Source organism: Agelaius tricolor, unplaced genomic scaffold (genome assembly GCF_023055355.1).
Source record: "Agelaius tricolor isolate 1412-34295 unplaced genomic scaffold, bAgeTri1.0.p SCAF_30, whole genome shotgun sequence".
NCBI lineage: Eukaryota > Metazoa > Chordata > Aves > Passeriformes > Icteridae > Agelaius > Agelaius tricolor.
Window position 1 is genome coordinate 2446169 of NW_027269290.1, and position 19417 is coordinate 2465585.

General features: G+C 58.2%; 1 protein-coding gene across 3 annotated transcripts; it reads left to right on the top strand.

Moving 5' to 3' along the window:
- Positions 1 to 243: 243 nt before the first annotated feature.
- Positions 244 to 11093, top strand: PTPN7 (protein tyrosine phosphatase non-receptor type 7). 3 transcript variants are annotated; one of them, XM_071450242.1, is made up of 10 exons: positions 244 to 359; positions 2951 to 3179; positions 3523 to 3706; positions 4124 to 4208; positions 4734 to 4810; positions 7173 to 7310; positions 8061 to 8171; positions 8913 to 9070; positions 9906 to 10019; positions 10572 to 11093. In XM_071450242.1, exons 2-10 carry the CDS (start codon positions 3049 to 3051, stop codon positions 10663 to 10665), a joined length of 1092 nt encoding a protein of 363 aa, XP_071306343.1. In that variant the 5' UTR covers positions 244 to 359; positions 2951 to 3048; the 3' UTR covers positions 10666 to 11093. The 3 variants fall into 3 exon arrangements, with proteins under 3 accessions (XP_071306343.1, XP_071306342.1, XP_071306344.1); XM_071450241.1 differs by lacking the exon at positions 244 to 359 and adding an exon at positions 1318 to 1431; XM_071450243.1 differs by lacking the exon at positions 244 to 359 and adding an exon at positions 2108 to 2285.
- The last annotated feature ends 8324 nt before the right edge of the window (positions 11094 to 19417 follow it).

Here is a 19417-nt window from a genome sequence, read left to right on the forward strand (position 1 = left end):
GGTGTGCACAGACACACAGCTCTCTGGTGAGGTGACAGCACAGTCACCTCAGTGAGCTGGGCTGGGGTGACTGTGGCCAGACCAGCCCTTGGAGCAGACACAGGGAAGGGTTTGGGGTCCGTGGGGCTGTTGGGGTGCAGCAGGAGCTGCTGCAGCACAGCGGGGTGAGGGCTGAGGAGGAAGGAAGCTGCAGAGCCCGGCACGAGCAAACAGGAAGAGCAGTGGGGATGTGTCAGGAAGGATGTGCAGTGCCCCAAGGGCAGACCTGGCCTACCTGAGCCAGGCCAGGGACCTGCGACCCCAAATCCACCCCTGCCCTTCCCAGCTGGGGATGGGGAGCCCACCTGTCCTACCCTGAGGTACTGAGGGGTGGTGGTGGGTGCAGAGGGCTGTCCCAGCATTGGCAGGGGCTGGGTCTGTGGGGTGGCACAAGGAGCACGAGGGCAGGCACCGAGGGTGGGAGGCACTGAGTGAGCCCTGGCACATTCCAGGAGCATGGGGAACAGCCAGGGCATGGCCTGGGCAAGAGGACAGCAGGTATGGGGGGATTCATGGCAGCATGGGAGGATTCATGGCAGCATGAGAGGATTCATGGCAGCATGGGAGGATTCATGGCAGCATGGGAGCATTCATTGCAGCATGGGGGAATTCATGGCAGCATGGGAGCATTCACGGCAGCATGGGAGCATTCATTGCAGCATGGGAGCATTCATTGCAGCATGGGGGGATTCATGGCAGCATGGGGGGATTCATGGCAGCATGGGAGGATTCATGGCAGCATGGGGGGATTCACGGCAGCATGAGGGGATTCACAGCAGCATGGGGGGATTCATGGCAGCATGGGAGGATTCACGGCAGCATGGGGGGATTCACGGCAGCATGAGGGGATTCACAGCAGCATGGGGGGATTCATGGCAGCATGGGAGGATTCACGGCAGCATGGGAGCATTCATTGCAGCATGGGAGGATTCACCCTGTCTTCCTGAGGGGCTGTGGTGCCCGCAGAGCAGCCCCACTGCACCATGCCGAGCAGCCCGCCTCACGCCTCCTGCCCTCATGGCTGCCTCCTGCCCATCCCTCCGTGCCCCAGGGTGGCAGCAGGGCTGGCCATGGCGTGTGACAGAGGCCATCGAGCTCACCCCACAGCCCTGTCAGAGCTCCTGTGGAGCCCTCCGGGGAGGCCGGGCCGTGCCCGGGGCAGGCGGGCCGGGGGGAGCAGGGCCGGGCGGGCCGGGCCGAGCTGCAGAGCTGTGGCCGGTATGTGTGTGGGTGGCTGCCGGGGTGGGGGAGAAGGAGGGAGAGGAAGCAGCAGAGGCAGCAGCTCCTTTGATAAGCGGCTTCCTGAACACTTTCAAACCGCGCTGTCAGGCTGAGCGTGCCGTGCCCGCGGGCCTGGGCCGGGACCGAGGAGCCCTCACGGCAGGGCAGCAGGTAGGCAGCCCTCAGGGCACCAGGCTGGGCAGGAGAGCCCCCAGGGCACCAGGCTGGGCAGGAGAGCCCCTGGGCAGTGCCAGGCTGGGCAGGAGAGCCCCCAGGGCACCAGGCTGGGCAGGAGAGCCCCTGGGCAGTGCCAGGCTGGACAGGAGAGCCCCCAGGGCACCAGGCTGGGCAGAAGAGCCCCTGGGCAGTGCCAGGCTGGACAGGAGAGCCCTCAGGGCACCAGGCTGGGCAGGAGAGCCCCCAGGGCACCCAGGATAGGCAGGAGAGCCCCTGGGCACCAGGCTGGGCAGGAGAGCCCCCAGGCAGTGCCAGTCCAGGCAGGAGAGCCCCCAGGCAGTGCCAGGCCTGTGCCAGGGGCAGTGGGCATGTGCGTGTAGATGGCAGCGCCAGGCAGGCCAGGATGCTGGACAGGCCATGTGAGCTGAGGTGCTTCCCTGGCATCTCCCAGGTGTTTCCTGGCCAGACTGGGATGGGAACCTGGGATGTGTCTGGTCAGCAGCTGCTCTTGTCCTGCCTGTATTGAGAACACCCTGTATGGGGCACGGGGATGGTGTGAGTGGCATTGGTGGCATTGCCACTCTCAGAAATGGCACTGGGCAGCAGGGAATCCTGGGGAGCAGCTCCTGCCCTAGCTGTGTTCCCAGCCACCATGTGGACACCAGCTCTCTACAAAACCTCCCCGAGCAGATGGGCTGCTGGGATCCCACTCTTTGCCCACCAAGATCTCTGACTCTGCATCATTCCCTGGCTCTGGGTCTGCCTCCTGCTCATGGAGGAAGCAGGGGATGAGGAGGAGGCTCAGGATCCCAGGGTGCTGCCTGCACCATGAGGAGCTGTGCCCAGAGGTGAGTCAGCATCACCTGCATCTCCCCAGCCCTGGTGATGGAGGATGTCTGGCACCCTCCCCAGCTGGGCTGCCCCATGGCCTTTTGCTCAACCACCCGGATAGAGCAGTTTCCTCTCAACAGATGCTGTGACCTGCAGGGTGGAGGAGGCTGTCCCAGGGCCATGGGGCTGTTGAGGGTGCCTGGTCTGTGTGTCCCTGCAGCAGGAGATGGCCAGGCTCCATGCAGTGGCTACAGCCACCTCTTGTCACCTGCTGAGCACTGCTGTGCTCAGACATTCCAGCTCCCAGTTCCCCACCATGTCCCCAGGGTGAGGCAGGGGGATGTGATGGAGAAGGGCTGGGAACACAGGGCATGTGCTTCCATGGAGGTGGAGAGCATCTGGGGCTCCCCCAAACCAGGCTGTGCCTGCCACCACAGAGTGGGTGTCCTCCCCTCAGGGGAGGCAGGTGGCCCTTGGTGCCATGCCCAGGGTCACCAGTGTGGGCTGCAGTGCTGCAGGGAGGGTGACTGTGCTGGGAGCTCTCCAGGATATCTGCCTGCATACAGGGGCTGGGGTCCTGCTTCCAGGACAACTGAGCACTTAAAATCCCTTGCTTGCAGACCATCTGTGGGGGCTCCATCCAGCCTTGTGGTGTCTCTCAGATCTGACTTTTCTTTTCCAGCTGCTTCTCCTCTGACGGCTCCATGCTCTCCCAGGAGCTGAGAGCCCCCTGTGTGGCCCTGCTGTGCTTCAGGACGAGGGCTCTGTGCTTGCTGCAGCATGGTCCAAGCCTGCTTGGTGTGCTCCAGAGTTCATAGGGGCAGCCTGGCAGCCCAGGCAGCTGCAGAGGACATGGACAAGGCAGAGAAGCCCAGTCCCCCTGCCAAGAAGCACGTGCGACTCCAGGAGAGGTGAGTGTGCCTCGGGGTGCCCATGGCACTGCTCATCCCAGGGCTCCCCTGACATTCCTTTGCCAGCCCTCTGCCTGCAGTGCCAGCTCTGAGTGCGGAGGCAGCCCTGGCACTCACCCAGCCCAGGACAAATCCCAACACCTTCAGTCCTTCAGGGGACTCTTCTCCCCAGCAGGAAGGCAAAATGTTCAGCTACTTCCTGTTCCTCAATCTCCCCATCTGCTAGGGTCTCCATCTGGCCTTTGCCCAGTGTGGGGTGGTTTTAACTGATGATGCAGTGGGGTGGGCTGTCCTTCTGTCCCAGGGTGGCAGTAGGTCAGCCAGGGACCCCTGTGCCTTGCAGGAGGGGCTCCAATGTGTCACTAGTGCTGGATATGAGCTCTCTAGGGAACGTGGAGCCCATCCAGCCTGTCTGCACGCCACGGGACATCACACTGAAGTTTCTGAGGACATCCAGCCACGTGCTGAGGAAACAGGAGCTCCAGCAGCACGCCCAGAGCCTGGCACAGCTCCAGGAGGAGTTTTCGGTGCGATGATCACGATTTTCCCTCCTGTGATCTCAGGGGCTGGCAGTGGTGGGGCTGACAGGGTGAACATCAGGCTCTGAGCCCAGCTGTGCCCCACAGCCCCAGTGGGAGGGCAGGAGGTGTGGGCAAACAGGGGAGGGATGCCCAGGTGCCACCTGGTCCCTGGTGCACATGTGTCCTGTTGGGGTCCTTGCAAAACCCTGTCCTGCCCTCCCATGCCATGCTCTTCTCCCAGCACTGCCTCTCTGGAAGGAGTTCCACCACAGCTGGAGTAAAGCCAGACTCATCCCAGGAGCTGGCATCTCTGCTGATGCCCCTGGGCCAGCTCTGCCCTGCTGGGCAGCCAGGTCTGCCACCAGCAGGGGACACAAGTGGCAGCAATGGGCATTTCCTCATGGCTGTTTTCTCCCCCTGCAGAAAATCCCACCCAACTTTGTGAGTCCGGAGGAGCTGGAAATCCCTGGGCGTGCTTTCAAGGACAGATACAAAACCATTCTCCCCAGTAGGTGCCGCTGTGTCCCTTTGCCTCCCATTTGCCTGTGGGTGAGGGGTGGCTCAGAGCAGCTGTGGCACTGGGGTGGGCACCCCTGGGTGCTGTTGCTGCTCCTTCTGCCCGTGGTGTGCACAGTGCTTGGGGTACATGGGGAGCTGCTCCTACCCAGGTGTGCAGCACTCCTGGGGCCTTCCATGTCCCAAGGGCATGGTCCTGAGAGGGTAAAGGCTGAGGGTGCTGTGGAGGGGCTCAGCTGGGCTCTAGTTACCCAGGAATGCTGGGTTTTTCTTTACAAGATCTTTTAAGGTTCTGTGGATGTCCAGGGGATCACTGCAGGTGAGTTCCCCCAGCTGCTCACTATGGCACCTGCAGGTTTGGGCTGAGGCTGGAGTGGGACAAAAACATGCCTGAGGGAGGGTGCAGACAGCTCTGGGCATGGCATGGAGCAGGAGGACTCAGCCTCCAGCCCCTGGGGTTGAAGCAGGGAGGATGGGCGGGATCAGTCCCTTGGGTGAGACCTGTGACATCTTTCAGATCCTGAGAGCCGGGTCTGCCTCAGGAGGGCTGGGAGCCAGGAGGAAGACAGCTACATAAATGCCAACTACATCACAGTGAGTGTCCTCTCCTCCCAGGGCTGCAGCCCAGGGCTCTCAGGGCATCAGGCTGCAGGTGCCACACTGCTCACACATGCTGGGGCACTGTCACCTGCTCTCCTGTGGCTGCCCTGGGGCTGCAGACTTGACTTGCCACTCCTGCTGGAGCTGGAGATGTGGCTCCATCTGCACAGGGCAGATGTGCTGTTCCTGTGCTGGGAGAGTCTCATGAGGGAGCTGCTCTCTGCTCCTGGGCACACTGAGCACCCCAAAAGGCTCCCTGGCAGTGGCTTCTCCATCTGCTCCTCACACACTGGTCCATGGTCTGGCACAGGCATGGGAGGCAAACTGTGTCAGCAGGTTATGGCAGCTCAGAGATCCTCAAACCTCACTCATCCTGGGATTTTTTCTCTGCTCAGGGGGCTTGCTGCAATTTCCCAGGAAGGGAACTAATGAAAATGGGGTGTGGCTTATTTTTGGCACGTGGTGGGGTTCCTTTCCAGAGACTGAGAAATCCCCAGACCTTAGGGTGTTACTTAGACAACTTGGTTTTGATTCCATCCCTGTGCAAACCCTTCCAGGCTGCAGTCTCTGCCAGAAGGGGATCTCTGTGAGCCAGGTGCCAGTTTTGCCCTTGGGGCAGGGTCCTGGCTGAGCCACTGATCTCACTGCAGCACCCTGCCCTTGGGGCTGCCCAGGGCCCTGGCTGAGCCACTGATCTCACTGCAGCACCCTGCCCTTGGGGCTGCCCAGGGCCAGGGAAGCAGAGGGGGGACTGTTGGTGCTGTGAGTGAGGCAGTGAAGGAAAGCAGGACGTGGAAAAGCAGCCCACAAAAAGTGCTGGAGGGCAGTCAGGAGCATTTTTTCCTGGTGCTGCTTGTGGCTCAGACCCACAGCAGCAAGCAGCACCCAGCAGGGAGGGTGAAAGCTCCCTGGGACAGGAGCACTGTGCCCAGAGCTGCTGGGAGCTCCAGGGGCAGCAGAGGAGCTGTGACACCTCAGGTGACACTGCCACCCTGTCCCTACACCCCAGGTGTGGGACACCCAGGAATGCTGGGCTTTTCTTGACAAGATCTTTTAAAACTAAACTATTTAATTAAAAAATGACACCTAAATTATTTTCACTTTTAGCTCAATAACTCAAATAATTATCAAAGTCCACAATGTGGGCTTTTTTGTCTAATTACAAAACACTACTTAAACTTATGAAGAAGTAGGACTAGTAACTGCTTTAAAACTTCTGGTTTTAGTTCTAGAGATATTACTGTATTCTAAAACTCTAAGTTTTCTACTCAGTGATATTCTAACTGAACTCATAATCCTAGTGCTATCAATCAGCTTTTGAAGCCCTCTCTACAGCCCCAGGTCAAACAGTGTTCCCCTGAGGGGTCAGAGTTTGTCAGAACAGAAAGTTTAAAACTCTCAGCATCCACAACTCCAACATCTCCCCCTCTTGTTGTATCCCCTCTGTCTCAGCTGACTGCTGGCAATGCACAAGCACTGCCCATCCCTGTGGCACACACAGCTGTGCCCACACCCCCCTGTGTGCAGCTGCTATTTCCTGACCCCTTCCTTCCCCTTGCCTCCTCAGAGGTGTAGCAGTGCAGGAATTTGTGGGCACATCAGAAAATTGGCAACCCAGCCTGCCTGGGCATGCCTGGGAGGAGCAGGAATCTGGGAGGGCTCTGCAGGTGTTTGATCACATCAGCCCCACCTGGGATTGATGCTCTTCCTTCTGAGGTGTTCCATGAAATGCTTTTGAGCATGGCTGTGGGGGGAAGGTGGAATTCCCAGGGTTGATACCCCCAGGGAATGACACTCCTGAATGGAAAATCACATTTCCTAGGAAAAATAAATCATTTCAAGGCATGAAAATAGGGCTCTGCAAAACGTTCCTGAAAACATTCCTGTCCCTTAGCTGGCCCAGTGCAACTTCTTGTGAGACCAAAGCATTAACAGATTGCTGGGAAGGCCTGGATTTTCTGTACCTTTGGCAATTTTATACCAGGAGAAGTGTCTGGAGACAGAGGATGCCTGGAGCTGTGAAGCAGGGATTCCTGCTTGTCCTTTGGAAATACCCCTTGTGAGGAGTGCAGCTCCTTGTGTGAGCTTTGCCTCGCCAAGGCATCCATCAGCTATTGCCACACTGACAGTGACTTTGGGTGTGCTAGGATGGACTTGCTCCTGGGTGATGGGACCAGTGGGGTGGGGAGGATGCCTGATGGCTCCTCTGCAGGTCTATAAAAGCATTTTAAGGACAGATTTAGTAAGAAACAGCACGTGTAGCTCAGCCTCTAAAGCGTGGTGGGGGCTGGAGTGAGCCGGGCACAGCCCCGGTGCCCTCAGGGTGCCCCGGTCCCTGACGGGCTGTGCTCGGCAGGGCTACGCGGGCCGGCCCCGGGAGTACATCGCCACACAGGGCCCCCTGCTGAACACCGTGAGCGACTTCTGGCAGATGGTGTGGCAGGAGGAGGCTCCCCTCATCGTCATGATCACCGAGCTCCAGGAGCGCAAGGAGGTACCAGGGAGCCTGCCCAGCCCTGGGCACAGCGGGAGGGGGGTGCTGATGGCAGCAGAGGGCTGGGTGAGGCCAAATGTGGGGCTGTGCACCCACTCACTGTGCTTTTGTCTCAGAGGGTTCCCTGATGAATCACAAGGGGAGGAGGAGATCCCCAGGGCTGCAGCCTTGGCCCTATCTGGTTTTCCTCCTCACATGGCTGTGTGCTCTGGGCACTCTTTACCAGCTAGATAATAAAGGGTTAAAGCTGGATAAAGGGTCTAGGGCAGCCCCCAGGGATGGGGCAGAAGCAGTGGGCAGCAGTGCCCCTCTGGCCCCCCAGAGCTCTCAGCCAGGGGATCCAGCCCAGGGGAGGGGGCACTGCTGCCCACTGCTTGTGCTTCTGGGATGGGAGCCAACAGCACCTGCCTGGGGGAACTGAGAACTGGAAATCCTTTCCTGGCCATGTCTATGCTCCCTTCTCTCCCTTCTCTCCCTTCTCTCCCTGTGCCCTGGGTCCTGCTGCATCTGGAAGCTTCCTGGGCTGAGCAGGGATATGCATCCCTGGGGCCTGAAATCCAGGGCAGAGCATGGGAGAGGGTGCAGGGGTAGGGATCTATCCCTTCTTTGCTTTCCCTCTGTATCACTCTACCTCCCCAAGGTGAGGACCCCTCTCACCAGCACTGACTCAAGCACAGTTCAAACATCCTTGACAAGGGTCCTTGGGTGCCTTGAGCATCTCCACAGCCACAAACCTGCCTTGTTCTCCAGAAATGTGTCCACTACTGGCCCGAGAAGGAGGGCACCTATGGCCCCTTCACCATCCACGTGCAGGGGGTGAGCGAGTGTGTGGAGTACGTGGTGCGGGATCTCTGCATCCAGGTGGGTCTGAGCCTCATCCTGGGGGCACAGAGGGAGCACCTGGGGCCCAGCAGTGCCCCTGATAATATCACTTCATTTATTATCCCCACAAAAACCCCTCCAACAACTATACCCATTTCCATTAAAATAACTGCCTTGGTTGTAACAGCCCTAGGCATTGCTTTAGCCCTAGAAATCTCAAAAATAGCCCAAACACTCATTGTCACAAAACAAACCTGACACCCCTGGCATCTCTGGGCTGAGAGTTCTCAGCAATGAGATGGCAATGCTCTGTGACAGGAAAGAGGAGGGTTCATGATTCTCAGGAGGGCCCTGCCAGAGGAGGGGTGTGCAGAGCCTGGGGAGGCTGGGAGGGAGCAGGAGCCAGCCCTGGAGTGCTGGAGAGGGGTCAGCTGGGCAGAGCAGCACCAGTCTGGTGTTTTTGCACTGTGTCATTGGGCTCTGCCCCATGGGCTCTGTGTCACCCTGGGTTGACACCAGCCTGAAGGATCTGGCTTGCTTTGCCTGGATTCTGGGACAGTATGTGAACACTCTGCATCTGTTCTCACCCTCTGGGATGGGACACATCCATTGGCTCTGGCCCAGGGGTCTCCCTCATGTCTGGCAGAGGCTCAGAGAGGGATTCAGGAGGAAAGTGGCTGAGATGAGTATGAGCTGCTTGAGCTCTGCTGAGCTGAACTCCCCATTTCATCTGGCCCGTGCCCTCACATCCCCATTTCTCTTTGTCCTGTGCTGGAGAAGCTTGGGAAGGAATGCCGCAAGGTCAAGCACATCCTCTTCCCTTCCTGGCCGGACCAGCAGACACCTGAGTCAGCCAAGCCCCTGCTGCACCTGGTGGCCAAGGTGGAGGAGGCTCTGCAGACTGCAGCCAGCCCAGGGCCCATCGTGGTGCACTGCAGGTGAGAGCTTGCACCTCCCTGAGCCCTGTCTGTGCTTCTCCCCAGGGTCAGTCCCCTGTGAGTCCTCACATACAGGTCCCACAGTGGTGCAGGAATCCCAGGGCACAGCCACCCCCAGCAGAGCTGTCAATCAGCAGCTCCTGTCCTGGCAGCACGATGGTGGCATTAGAGTGGCATATCCTGCACTGGGGTCCAGCAGGGTGGGAGCAGGAGGGGTCTGCATTTGGGACCCAGCCACCAGCCCCACCCTACACCCACAGCTCCAGCTCTGGAAGATCCTGCTTGAGCAGAGAGATGGAACCAGGTGACCCCGTGGTTGGTCCCTTTGAACCTGTCCCATTCCTGCTCCCTGTGCCGCCCAGCAGGGCCTGTGGCTTGGATGTGGCCATGTTTCAGGACAGCCCTCCTGCAGGAGGTGGCCTCTGCCTATTCTCTCCTTGCTGAGGGACAGTGGAGCACAGCACCTGTGTGTCCCTAGGGAACGTGCAGCATGCACTGCTGCAGGCTGAGTGCAAACCTGGTGCTGGGGTTAGAGCCCAGCTGGGAGCGGAGGGGCTGCAGAGCCCCCCTGCACTGCACAAGGATGGGCACAGAATGGTTTTGTGCTTGCAGAGCAGCCTCAGCCGGGCTGTGACACACAGCAAGAACTCCCTGCCATGGCAGAGTGACCCCAGCCCATGGCTTTGGTGCCTGGCTCAGAACCCTGGTCTGGCAGCTTGGGCCAGGAGCCCAGCATCCCTCCAGGCAGAAATCACAATCTAGGAGTGCACCAGCTCAGCACTGCAGGTGCAGGCAGTGGGTGCTGAAGGTGCTCACAGCTGTGTCTGCCCTGCAGCGCGGGCATCGGCCGCACCGGCTGCTTCATTGCCACCAGGATCGGGTGCCAGCAGCTGCAGGACACGGGGGAGGTGGATATCCTGGGCATCGTGTGCCATCTGCGCATAGACAGGTGGGTACACAGGGCAGGGGGCTCCCTGCAGGGTCCTGCTGGGTGCCAGCCTGACAGCAGGGCTGGGGGAGGGATGTGGCAGAGATACGGGGATGGGCATCCCAGGGGGCACAGGGACTGTTTCTGCTGGAAACCAGAAGGGTGCCTGGGGGATGCAGGTGTGTGGATAGCAAACAATTCCCAGTGCCAGGCTGGTTCTGCAGTCAGAGCTGCTGTAGCTCTGACATGAGGACATGAGGGAGAGGAGAGGGGCTGTGAACCTGGCAGCCATCTGCTCCTCCCGCCCTGCTCAGCCACTAAATCCAGAAACACTCCACCTGTCCACTCTTCAAGAAGTACAGGTGAAAATTAGCACCAAATCAGCTGCCAATCTCATTTTGAACAGCCCAGCAATGCTTCTGAACCCCTCTATTCTTTGGGCTGCTCTGCAGCCTGTTTCAGAGGCATCTTGACATGGCTGGTGCAGTGGAAATGTTTGTGCCCTGGGAGCAGAGAGCTGGAGCAGGGTTCTGTGTCTGTGAAGTGTCAGTGGGCCCTGCCTTTCCCTTGCAGAGGTGGGATGATCCAGACGAGCGAGCAGTACCAGTTCCTCCATCACACGCTGGCTCTCTACGCCTCCCAGCTGCCAGAGGGGGCAGCCCGCTAGCGCAGGGCTCCCGCCGAGCCTGTGGCTCCCTGCTCGGACCTCTCCCGCACAGCCTCGGGGACACCTTCACCAAAAAAACCCCTCCTGATGCTGCCAGGCCACAGAGCAGCAGCGTGAGCATCCCTCGGGATGAGCACAGCCCAGCCAGCCCCGACTGTGGCTTTGGAGCCTGGGGAGCAGCAAGGTGAGGTGCTGCACTGGCTGCTCCAGGTGGCCACTGCTGCTGGCTCCAGGCAGATTTCACCCACAGAAAGCAGCTTTGGCTTTTGAGAGGTGCAAGATCCTGAACCAGAAGAGCAAGTTATGTGGAGGAACTGCAGCTGGCAGATGCTGGGAGTGTGGTTTGCCTTTCAGCTGCACACAAATGTCCACCCTGTCAGACACAGCACTGGTGGAACTACCCTGAAATAAACAGAGCCTCTGTCCTGGCTGTGCATCCTTTGTGGGCAGGGCTGGGCTTGCTCCAAACATGCACCACTGAACTCTTCTTGCTAAAGACACACCTTGATGGCTTGGTGCACAGCCACCAACGGCATTCCACAGCTTGCTTTCCTCTCCACCTTCAGCCAACACCTTCTCAACAGCCTCAAAGCAGAATCATAGAATTATAAAGGTTGGAAAAGACCTCCAAGATCATCGAGTGCAACCTCTGATCAAACCCCACTGAGCCCGCTAAACTGCATCATGAATTGCCATGTATATTTGTTTCTTGAGCACCTCCAGGGATGGTGAGTCCACCACCTCCCTGGGCAGCCTGTGCCAGTGCTTGAGCACCTTTCAGGGAAGAAATTTTCCCCCATATCCAACCCAGACCTCCCTTCTCTCTAGCAGGGGAGATTCCCAAGTGCAGTTTGCAAGTGATGTGTTTCCAATTGCCTTTTGTTACATGAGGGTGGGGATTTTGAATTCTTGGGGTTTTTTTCTGAAATCAGAACAAAATAATATTTGAGTTTTATTAGGTTGTCTTTTTAACTGATAAATCCAGAGGCAGAAATATAGAACATGGAAAAACATTTTGTCATAAAGCATGGAGATGGAAATACTCTGGGAAGTATTTTGAAGTACTATGAAGGTATTCAAAGCTGCCCTTGCCAATGGACATTGGGCACCCACTTGGGCAGTGAGGGCTGGGAAGGAGATGGGAAATGCCCAGTCTGTGCCCACCCATGTCATGAGCCCTGACATGACTCAGTGTGAGATGCAGGGAAAAAAGGCTCAATCTTCCTGCTGGAAGACATGTGCATGACCTACTCCTTCCCCACGCCATGGCTCCCCAAAATGCAGCTGAATTGCTGCCCAATGGTCTTCCCTGCCCACTTCCCTCCCTTGGCACCAGGAACAAATCTGTTTCCTGGCCCAGCAGCAGGAAAAGGGGCAGATCTCAAGTGACATCCTTTCACCTGCTGCATTTCCATCACCCTGGCAGAGAAATCCCCCTGCTCCTAGTGCCAGGTCAGCCCTTCCTCAAGCCCCAGCCTGCCCAGCCAGGTGATTTGGGGTGGAATTGTGTTCTCTGTGGGATTCCTGTGTGATGCTCAGGCACTTGGAGAGGTGTGGAGCTTTGTAAGCTCCCTGCAGGTGAATGCATGGCCCAGGACTTTGCCTTCTCAGGTAATTTGGTGTAACACTGTTACCTTTAATGGTGTCTCTGAGGCACCCATAGCGATTTGAGTTGGAGACAGGCTTTATTCAGCATCCCCCTCCTCAAGTCCTTCCTTGCCCACTGCCAAACTGCACCTGGACAGTGTTTCTGCACTCCCTGACAGCAGGACACGCACCATTTTCCTCTTGCTTTCAATCTGCTGTCCAGAGGAGAGCTCTCAGGGCAGGCTCAGGCCAAGGGCTGCCTGAGGGTCTCCCAAGGCATGCAGGAGCAGCAGCAGGATCACACTCGGCCAGGGGTGTTGGCACCTCCTCCCAGATTACCCATCAGGTGCTGGGAGTTTTTCCAGCTCAGCTGTCTGATGCAGATTATGATCAGTTAAGCAGGTTTCCTGCCTTTTGATCTCAGTTTCTACCAGCTCCATTTGTTCCACACTTACCTGGCCCCTGTGGGAGTTCTCTCCATCCTCTGTGCACTGACCCCCTGAACCATCCCCTGTGTTATTGCCAAACCCTCTCTGGGCTCACCCCATGTCAGAGGTGCAGCAGGGTTTGTGGAGGTACAGTTTGGGGTCATTGGGAGTGGGGCTGGCTCAGCCCCATCCCCAGTGGGTGCAGCTGTGAGAAGCAGGTGAGCAGCACTGACAGCACTGAGCCATGGAGTGCCCAGGTGTGCTGAGCAACCACAGAGGGAACAGAGGGCACACAGTGCAATGCATGAACCATGAGGGTGTAAAAGGCTGGGCTAAAGAACAAGAAGGGCTGATGCTTGAAGCCTTCTGAAGTGGTGTGGTGCTACTCTGTATGGGTTGAAGCCTTCTGATATTGTATGGTGACACTTTGTGTGTCACGGCCATCTCACCTGTGACGTGTGCTGTGACAGGTTTGAGCTGCTCTGGCTGTGTCCTGAGAAACTGCTTCACCCAGTCCATAAAGAGCACAGGGTACCAGCAGATAGAGGAAAAGAACCTCTCCAAAATCTCGTGCTTCCCCGTGCCCTGGGCTAGCATGAAGCCCCTGAATTAGCCAGGGATTTCAGCACAGCCAAGATTGCTGCTGTTCCTCAGCCCCCCACTTAAACCCCAGGTATGGTCCCAGGTGTCCTTATCCTCCCCACAGGTGTTCCTGTGCTCCAGGGGAGGTACAGCCTAGGCAGGCAGAGCTGGGGCCCTGGTTACAGCATCCTGAGAACCATGTCCCCAAGGCTCAGGAAGAGTCCTTCCTCCACACAACCATAAACCAGTTTGGGTTGCAAGTCCATCTAGTACCAACCCCTTCCACCATCCCAGGCTGCTCCAAGTCCAACCTGGCCCTGGGTACTCCAGGGATGGGGCAGCCACATCTTCTCTGGGCAGCCTGTGCCAGGGCCTCACCTCCCTCTTTGTGAAACCTTTCTTACATCTAAGAAAATATATTAGGTATAAAGATACAAGATCTTGTCCTATGCACATGACTGTAATTTTGGCCTGGGGTTTTCCAGGCTGGTAGTCCATTCCCTCCCCTTGCAACAACTCACTGGGATGGGAGGAACAAAACATGGTGGCCACGTGGCAGATATCACTGTTGTGGCACACACCAGCTTTGGTGGTGGTAAATAGACCCAGAATGCTCCAAATTCACTTGCAGCTGCTGGAAAGTTTCAATGCCATCAAACACAGCACTGCTTCAGCAGGTCCTTGGAAAGGCAGAGCATGTGCCAAAATCCAGCATTTTGAGTAATGAGTAACAGCTTTGCTCTCAGGTGAGTGATGGTAACCACAGGCTCCAACAGCACCCCTGGACTCCAAGTAATCAGTGACCAAGGAAAGGAGACATTTCAGGGCACACTTTGACATTTCCAGGCAGCACTGGGGTGCCAGGATTTCAAGAAGGCCCCATGGGAGCACCTGCAGCAGGTGGGAGCCCACAGAGGATGAGGCCCACAGCAGCACCCACCCAGAGCCAGAGGGAGGCTTGACCTGGGGGCTGGAGCACCAGGAACCCTGAGGGACATGGCAGTGACAGCTCTTGGTGCTGCTCCTTGGTAAGCCAGTGTCCAGCTGTCTGTCTGTCTCTGGCCCGATAGACAGGGTGGTAGGGTGGTTTTTGGGCTGCCCGCGTTTCTAAGGACGAGTCTGGACTCTTCAGCTTTTCAATCTTCAGATTGTTTATTGTTTCTTACCTACAAAATTTTCTGTCTGCCCAACAGAGGTCTGACCTGCAAGGCAGCCAAGGGCACTCTGCCCACCCACGAGGCCATCATGTCTTTTTATACTAAAATCTACGTACATGATATTTACCTTTATTTTCCAATACCTTCCACCCATATTAGCAAGTGCACCCTCACCATAAACCAACCCCCAAGTGCCAACATCACCACAGGAGATGGAAGACAAGAAGAAGAAAGAAGAAGGACGAGACACGCCCTGATCCCTCCATCTTGTCTCCATAACCCCCCTGTACCAAAAACCTTAAAGTTTATATTTCACCCTATAAATGTGTCCCTTTTACACCCTTCACTCTAAAGTGATTCTCATGTCCTCAAACTGCTGTCACTTCTGTGGATGGATCAAAATCAAGCCACCAAACACTCTTGGCAACATTCCAGGATTTCCGAGACCCCCAAGGGTTCTCTCAGCAACTCTGGACATCCGGAGTGATGTGCTGAGTTCCCACAAGCCAGGGTTAAACTCAGCCAGGGAAGCAGCAGGAAAAGCCTCCCCTCACCCACATGGGCTGGCACAGCCCTGAGCTCTGCTTCCTTAAGGAATTTGGTTGAGCAACCACATCAAACCCTGCTGGGAATGTCAGACATGCTCTGGAGAGGTCTGGGGCTCTCAGGTCTGGAGAGGCCCTGGGGTGGTGCCAGCTCTTGCACAGGACTCTGCCAGTCGCCAGCTCTGGCATGGCCACCGTGGGGTGACAGCACTGGGACAGTGCTGCAAGGGTACAGCCACAGGGACCAGATCTGCTGGGTGACCCCTGCAGCTGCCACCATGGACCCTCTGCAGGGAGTAGGGCTTGGGACCCTGGTTCAAACCACTGGGAAACAGCCAAATGTCCCCAAACCTGTCAGGGCTGACTCCCCTTGATGAGAATAAGGGAAATAGGGTGGGTGGAGTGGGGATGGTGCATGAAAATTATCTTTTTTACTCATTTGTTTATGTCTCCCAGTGTGCGGTGGTCAACAACTGAGCTGTAGTCCCTGCTGTGAGGGGTGAGTTTGGTTTGGGCACTGGATGGGCAGTGTCTGTGGCAGGGACTGCAGGAACATCCAGGAGCAATCTCTTAACAGCTTCAGTGCTACAGGAATGCTGGGGGGAAGCCCCAAACTGGTGTAGGGACATTCTTTGGGCTGGAATATTTCAAAAATCTGTTTTCCTCTTGTATTTTGGGGGCCCCACCTCAAATGCTGGGTAAAGTTTTGAGCCCCTCATGAAAAGAAAGGCACCTCAAGTGCTAGAGCATGTCCAGAGAAGGGAGTGGAGATGGGGAAGGGTCTGGAGCACCAGGAGGGGCTGAGGGAGCTGGGAAAGGGGCTCAGCCTGGAGAAAAGGAGGCTCAGGGGGGACCTTGTGGCTCTGCACAACTCCTGACAGGAGGGGGGACCTGGGATGAGTTGGGCTCTGCTCTCAGGGAACAGGGACAGGACAAGAAGAAACAGCCTCAAGTTGCACTGAGTGCAGTTTAGATTGGCTATTAGGAAAGATTTCTTTACCAAAAGGGTGGCCAGGCCCTGGCACAGGCTGTCCAGGGCAGTGGTGGAGTCACCATGGACATGGTTCAGTGGTGACCATGGCAGTGCTGGATCACAGTTGGACTCAGTGATATTAGAGGACTTTTCCCATCTGAACAATCCTCTGATTCTATTAAAAAAAATATGATCTTCAAGCAGAAATTACATGCAAGATTTAGGGGATGATGAATTTTTCACTGGTATGAGGAGTTCTGAAGGGGTGATTACAGAAAATAATGATATTTCTGCTTCCTCAGGCCTCCCTTTAGGAGCACAGGGATCCTGAGCAGGCTGCAGCAGCTTGGAGAGCAAAATGCTTTCTGTCTCCAAAAATAAAGTCAGCTTCTCCATGACTTATAGCACATGAGGGAAACTTCCCCACCATTAATTGTCAGGGGCTGTGAGGTGAGTTGAGCCCTAACCCAGTTTCCCCATTTCCTGTGCACACCCATTTGTCTCAGGCAGCCCCAGCAGTGGATTCAGCACTTTGCCTCTCACAGAGCACCAGCAACTGCTGCAATGAAGGACCTGCTGTGAGGGAATTGCAAACAGCCTGGTGTGTTAGTCCTTGCTTTAGGCCTGGCTCAAATCCCATGTGGATGGAATGAGCCCTGTTGGTGTGGCACAGCCTTGAGTGCTCATCACGGTGTGGGAGAGCAGAGCAGAGCCAGGGCACAGCCAGCACACCCCTGGGGCAGCTCTGCACCCCAGCCCAGCAGAGCAGAGCCAGGGCACAGCCAGCACACCCCTGGGGCAGCTCTGCACCCCAGCCCAGCAGAGCAGAGCCAAGGCACAGCCAGCACACCCCTGGGGCAGCTCTGCACCCCCAGCCCAGCAGAGCAGAGCAGAGGCACAGCCAGCACACCCCTGGGGCAGCTCTGCACCCCAGCCCAGCAGAGCAGAGCAGAGGCACAGCCAGCACACCCCTGGGGCAGCTCTGCACCCCAGCCCAGCAGAGCTGAGCAGGGCCAAAGCAAGAGGGGTTTGAGGCTGCTGAGCCTGATGGCTGAAGGCTGCTGAGGCAGCAGGCTGGGTAGAGGTCTCACAGAACATCCTTTGAGGCAGCTGTGCCTTTGGGTTGTGTCCCATTCTGCAGGTGGGAATTGTCAGCTTCTGTGGCATTGCTCGGGGCTCCTGGCACCCCCATGCCCCAGTGCCACCCTGGCTGCTGGCCCTCAGCTCTGCTACACCCCACACCTGCACCCCCAGTGCTCCTGCACTCATCACACCCTGCACCCTCAAGTAGCCCAGGACCTCTGCAACCCCTGTGCCCTGCATCTCCCCCACACTGCCTGCACCCCTCAAACACCTGCACCCCAGCACCCTCAGCATCCCTGCAGCCTGCACCTGAACCACCCTGCACCTGAACCACCCTGCACCTGCACCACCCCTGCACCTGCACCACCCCTGCACCTGAACCACCCCTGCACCTGCACCACCCCTGCACCTGAACCACCCCTGCACCTGAACCACCCCTGCACCTGCACCACCCCTGCACCTGAACCACCCCTGCACCTGCACCATCCCTGCACCTGAACCACCCCTTCACCTGAACCACCCCTGCACCTGCACCATCCCTGCACCTGCACCACCCTGCACCTGCACCATCCCTGCACCTGAACCACCCTGAACCTGAACCACCCCTGCACCTGAACCATCCCTGCACCTGAACCACCCTGCACCTGAACCACCCTGCACCTGCACCACCCCTGCACCTGCACCACCCCTGCACCTGCACCACCCCTGCACCTGAACCACCCCTGCACCTGAACCACCCCTGCACCTGCACCACCCCTGCACCTGAACCACCCCTTCACCTGAACCACCCTGCACCTGCACCATCCCTGCACCTGAACCACCCTGCACCTGAACCATCCTGCACCTGCCCCATCCCTGCACCTGCCCCATCCCTGCACCTGCACCATCCCTGCACCTGCACCATCCCTGCACCTGCCCCATCCCTGCACCTGCACCATCCCTGCACCTGCACCATCCCTGCACCTGAACCACCCTGCACCTGAACCATCCCTGCACCTGCACCACCCCTGCACCTGCACCACCCCTGCACCTGCACCATCCCTGCACCTGAACCACCCCTGCACCTGAACCACCCCTGCACCTGCACCACCCCTGCACCTGAACCACCCCTTCACCTGAACCACCCTGCACCTGAACCATCCCTGCACCTGCATCACCCTGCACCTGCCCCATCCCTGCACCTGAACCACCCTGCACCTGCACCACCCCTGCACCTGAACCATCCCTGCACCTGCACCACCCCTGCACCTGAACCACCCTGCACCTGCACCTGCCCCTGCACCTGAACCACCCCTGCACCTGCACCTCCCTGCACCTGAACCATCCCTGCACCTGAACCATCCTTGCACCTGCACCACCCTGAACCTGAACCATCCCTGTACCACTCCAGCCATCACACAGACATCACCTGGGGAAACTGAGGCCTGAGGCCAAGCACAGCCTCCAAAGGCACCAAAGCAGTGACTGGCCCACCACTGAAGAAAGCAGCAGGTGGATGAGGTCCTCTCTGTGCCTGTGGAGGTCCCATCACAGCAGGTGCACCTCCCTCAGGGCTGGAGCTCCAGGTCACCCCTCACCCACCGGTGTTCCCCGAGCCTCAGGAGCCAGGGGCGCTGCTGGGGCCTCATCACCCCTGGTGTCCCCTTGTCACACCCTCCTTTGGATGCACCAGCGCCGGGCAAGGGGCGCCCATGGCCAGGGGCAGCTCCTGCCGTGGCTGTACCTATGGCAGGTGACACCAGGGGGACAGGTGACACCAGGAGGGCAGTGGAACGGGCTGCAGTGGGGTAGGAGAGCTCGGTCCTGCGGTGTGTGCCAGGGCTCCCAGCGGCACTCCCAGGTGTGTGGGGGGCTGGGGTGCAGGATTGGGGTGTGCCCTGTGGCATGGCACCATGGCTGGAGGGGCTGGTGCCAGCTGTGGCAGGGCACTGCCAGGGGTGCAGGGAATGCACCTGCCGGTGCTGATGACCAGCACGGGGGCACGGGGGTGATGGTGGTGGGGGTGCTGGGTGCTGGGTGCAGTGGGCACCAGGTGAAGAGGTGCTGGGAGCACAGGAGTGCGGGCTGGGGGATATTGGGACTGCAGGAAGGCTTTTGGCTGCAGGGGACCTGGGGTACCGGTGTGTCGGGGCGCAGGGGTAGGCTCGGGGGAATGTGCAGGGCTGTGGGGTGCAGCAGTACGAGGGTGCACCCCTCGCCTCGGCCGTAATGTGATCTGAGGAGCCCTGGGTTACCGAGGCTCGGGGATGCCGGCAGTGACCAGGGCAGGGCTGTGGGATATTCGGGTCTGTCCGGCCTGTCCGTGCTCTCCGGTGTGTCCGGGCTGTCCCGGGGGCCCGGCCGCTCGGTGCAGCGGCTCCTCCGGGCCGGCAGGGGGCGCGGCAGCGGGGCGGGGGA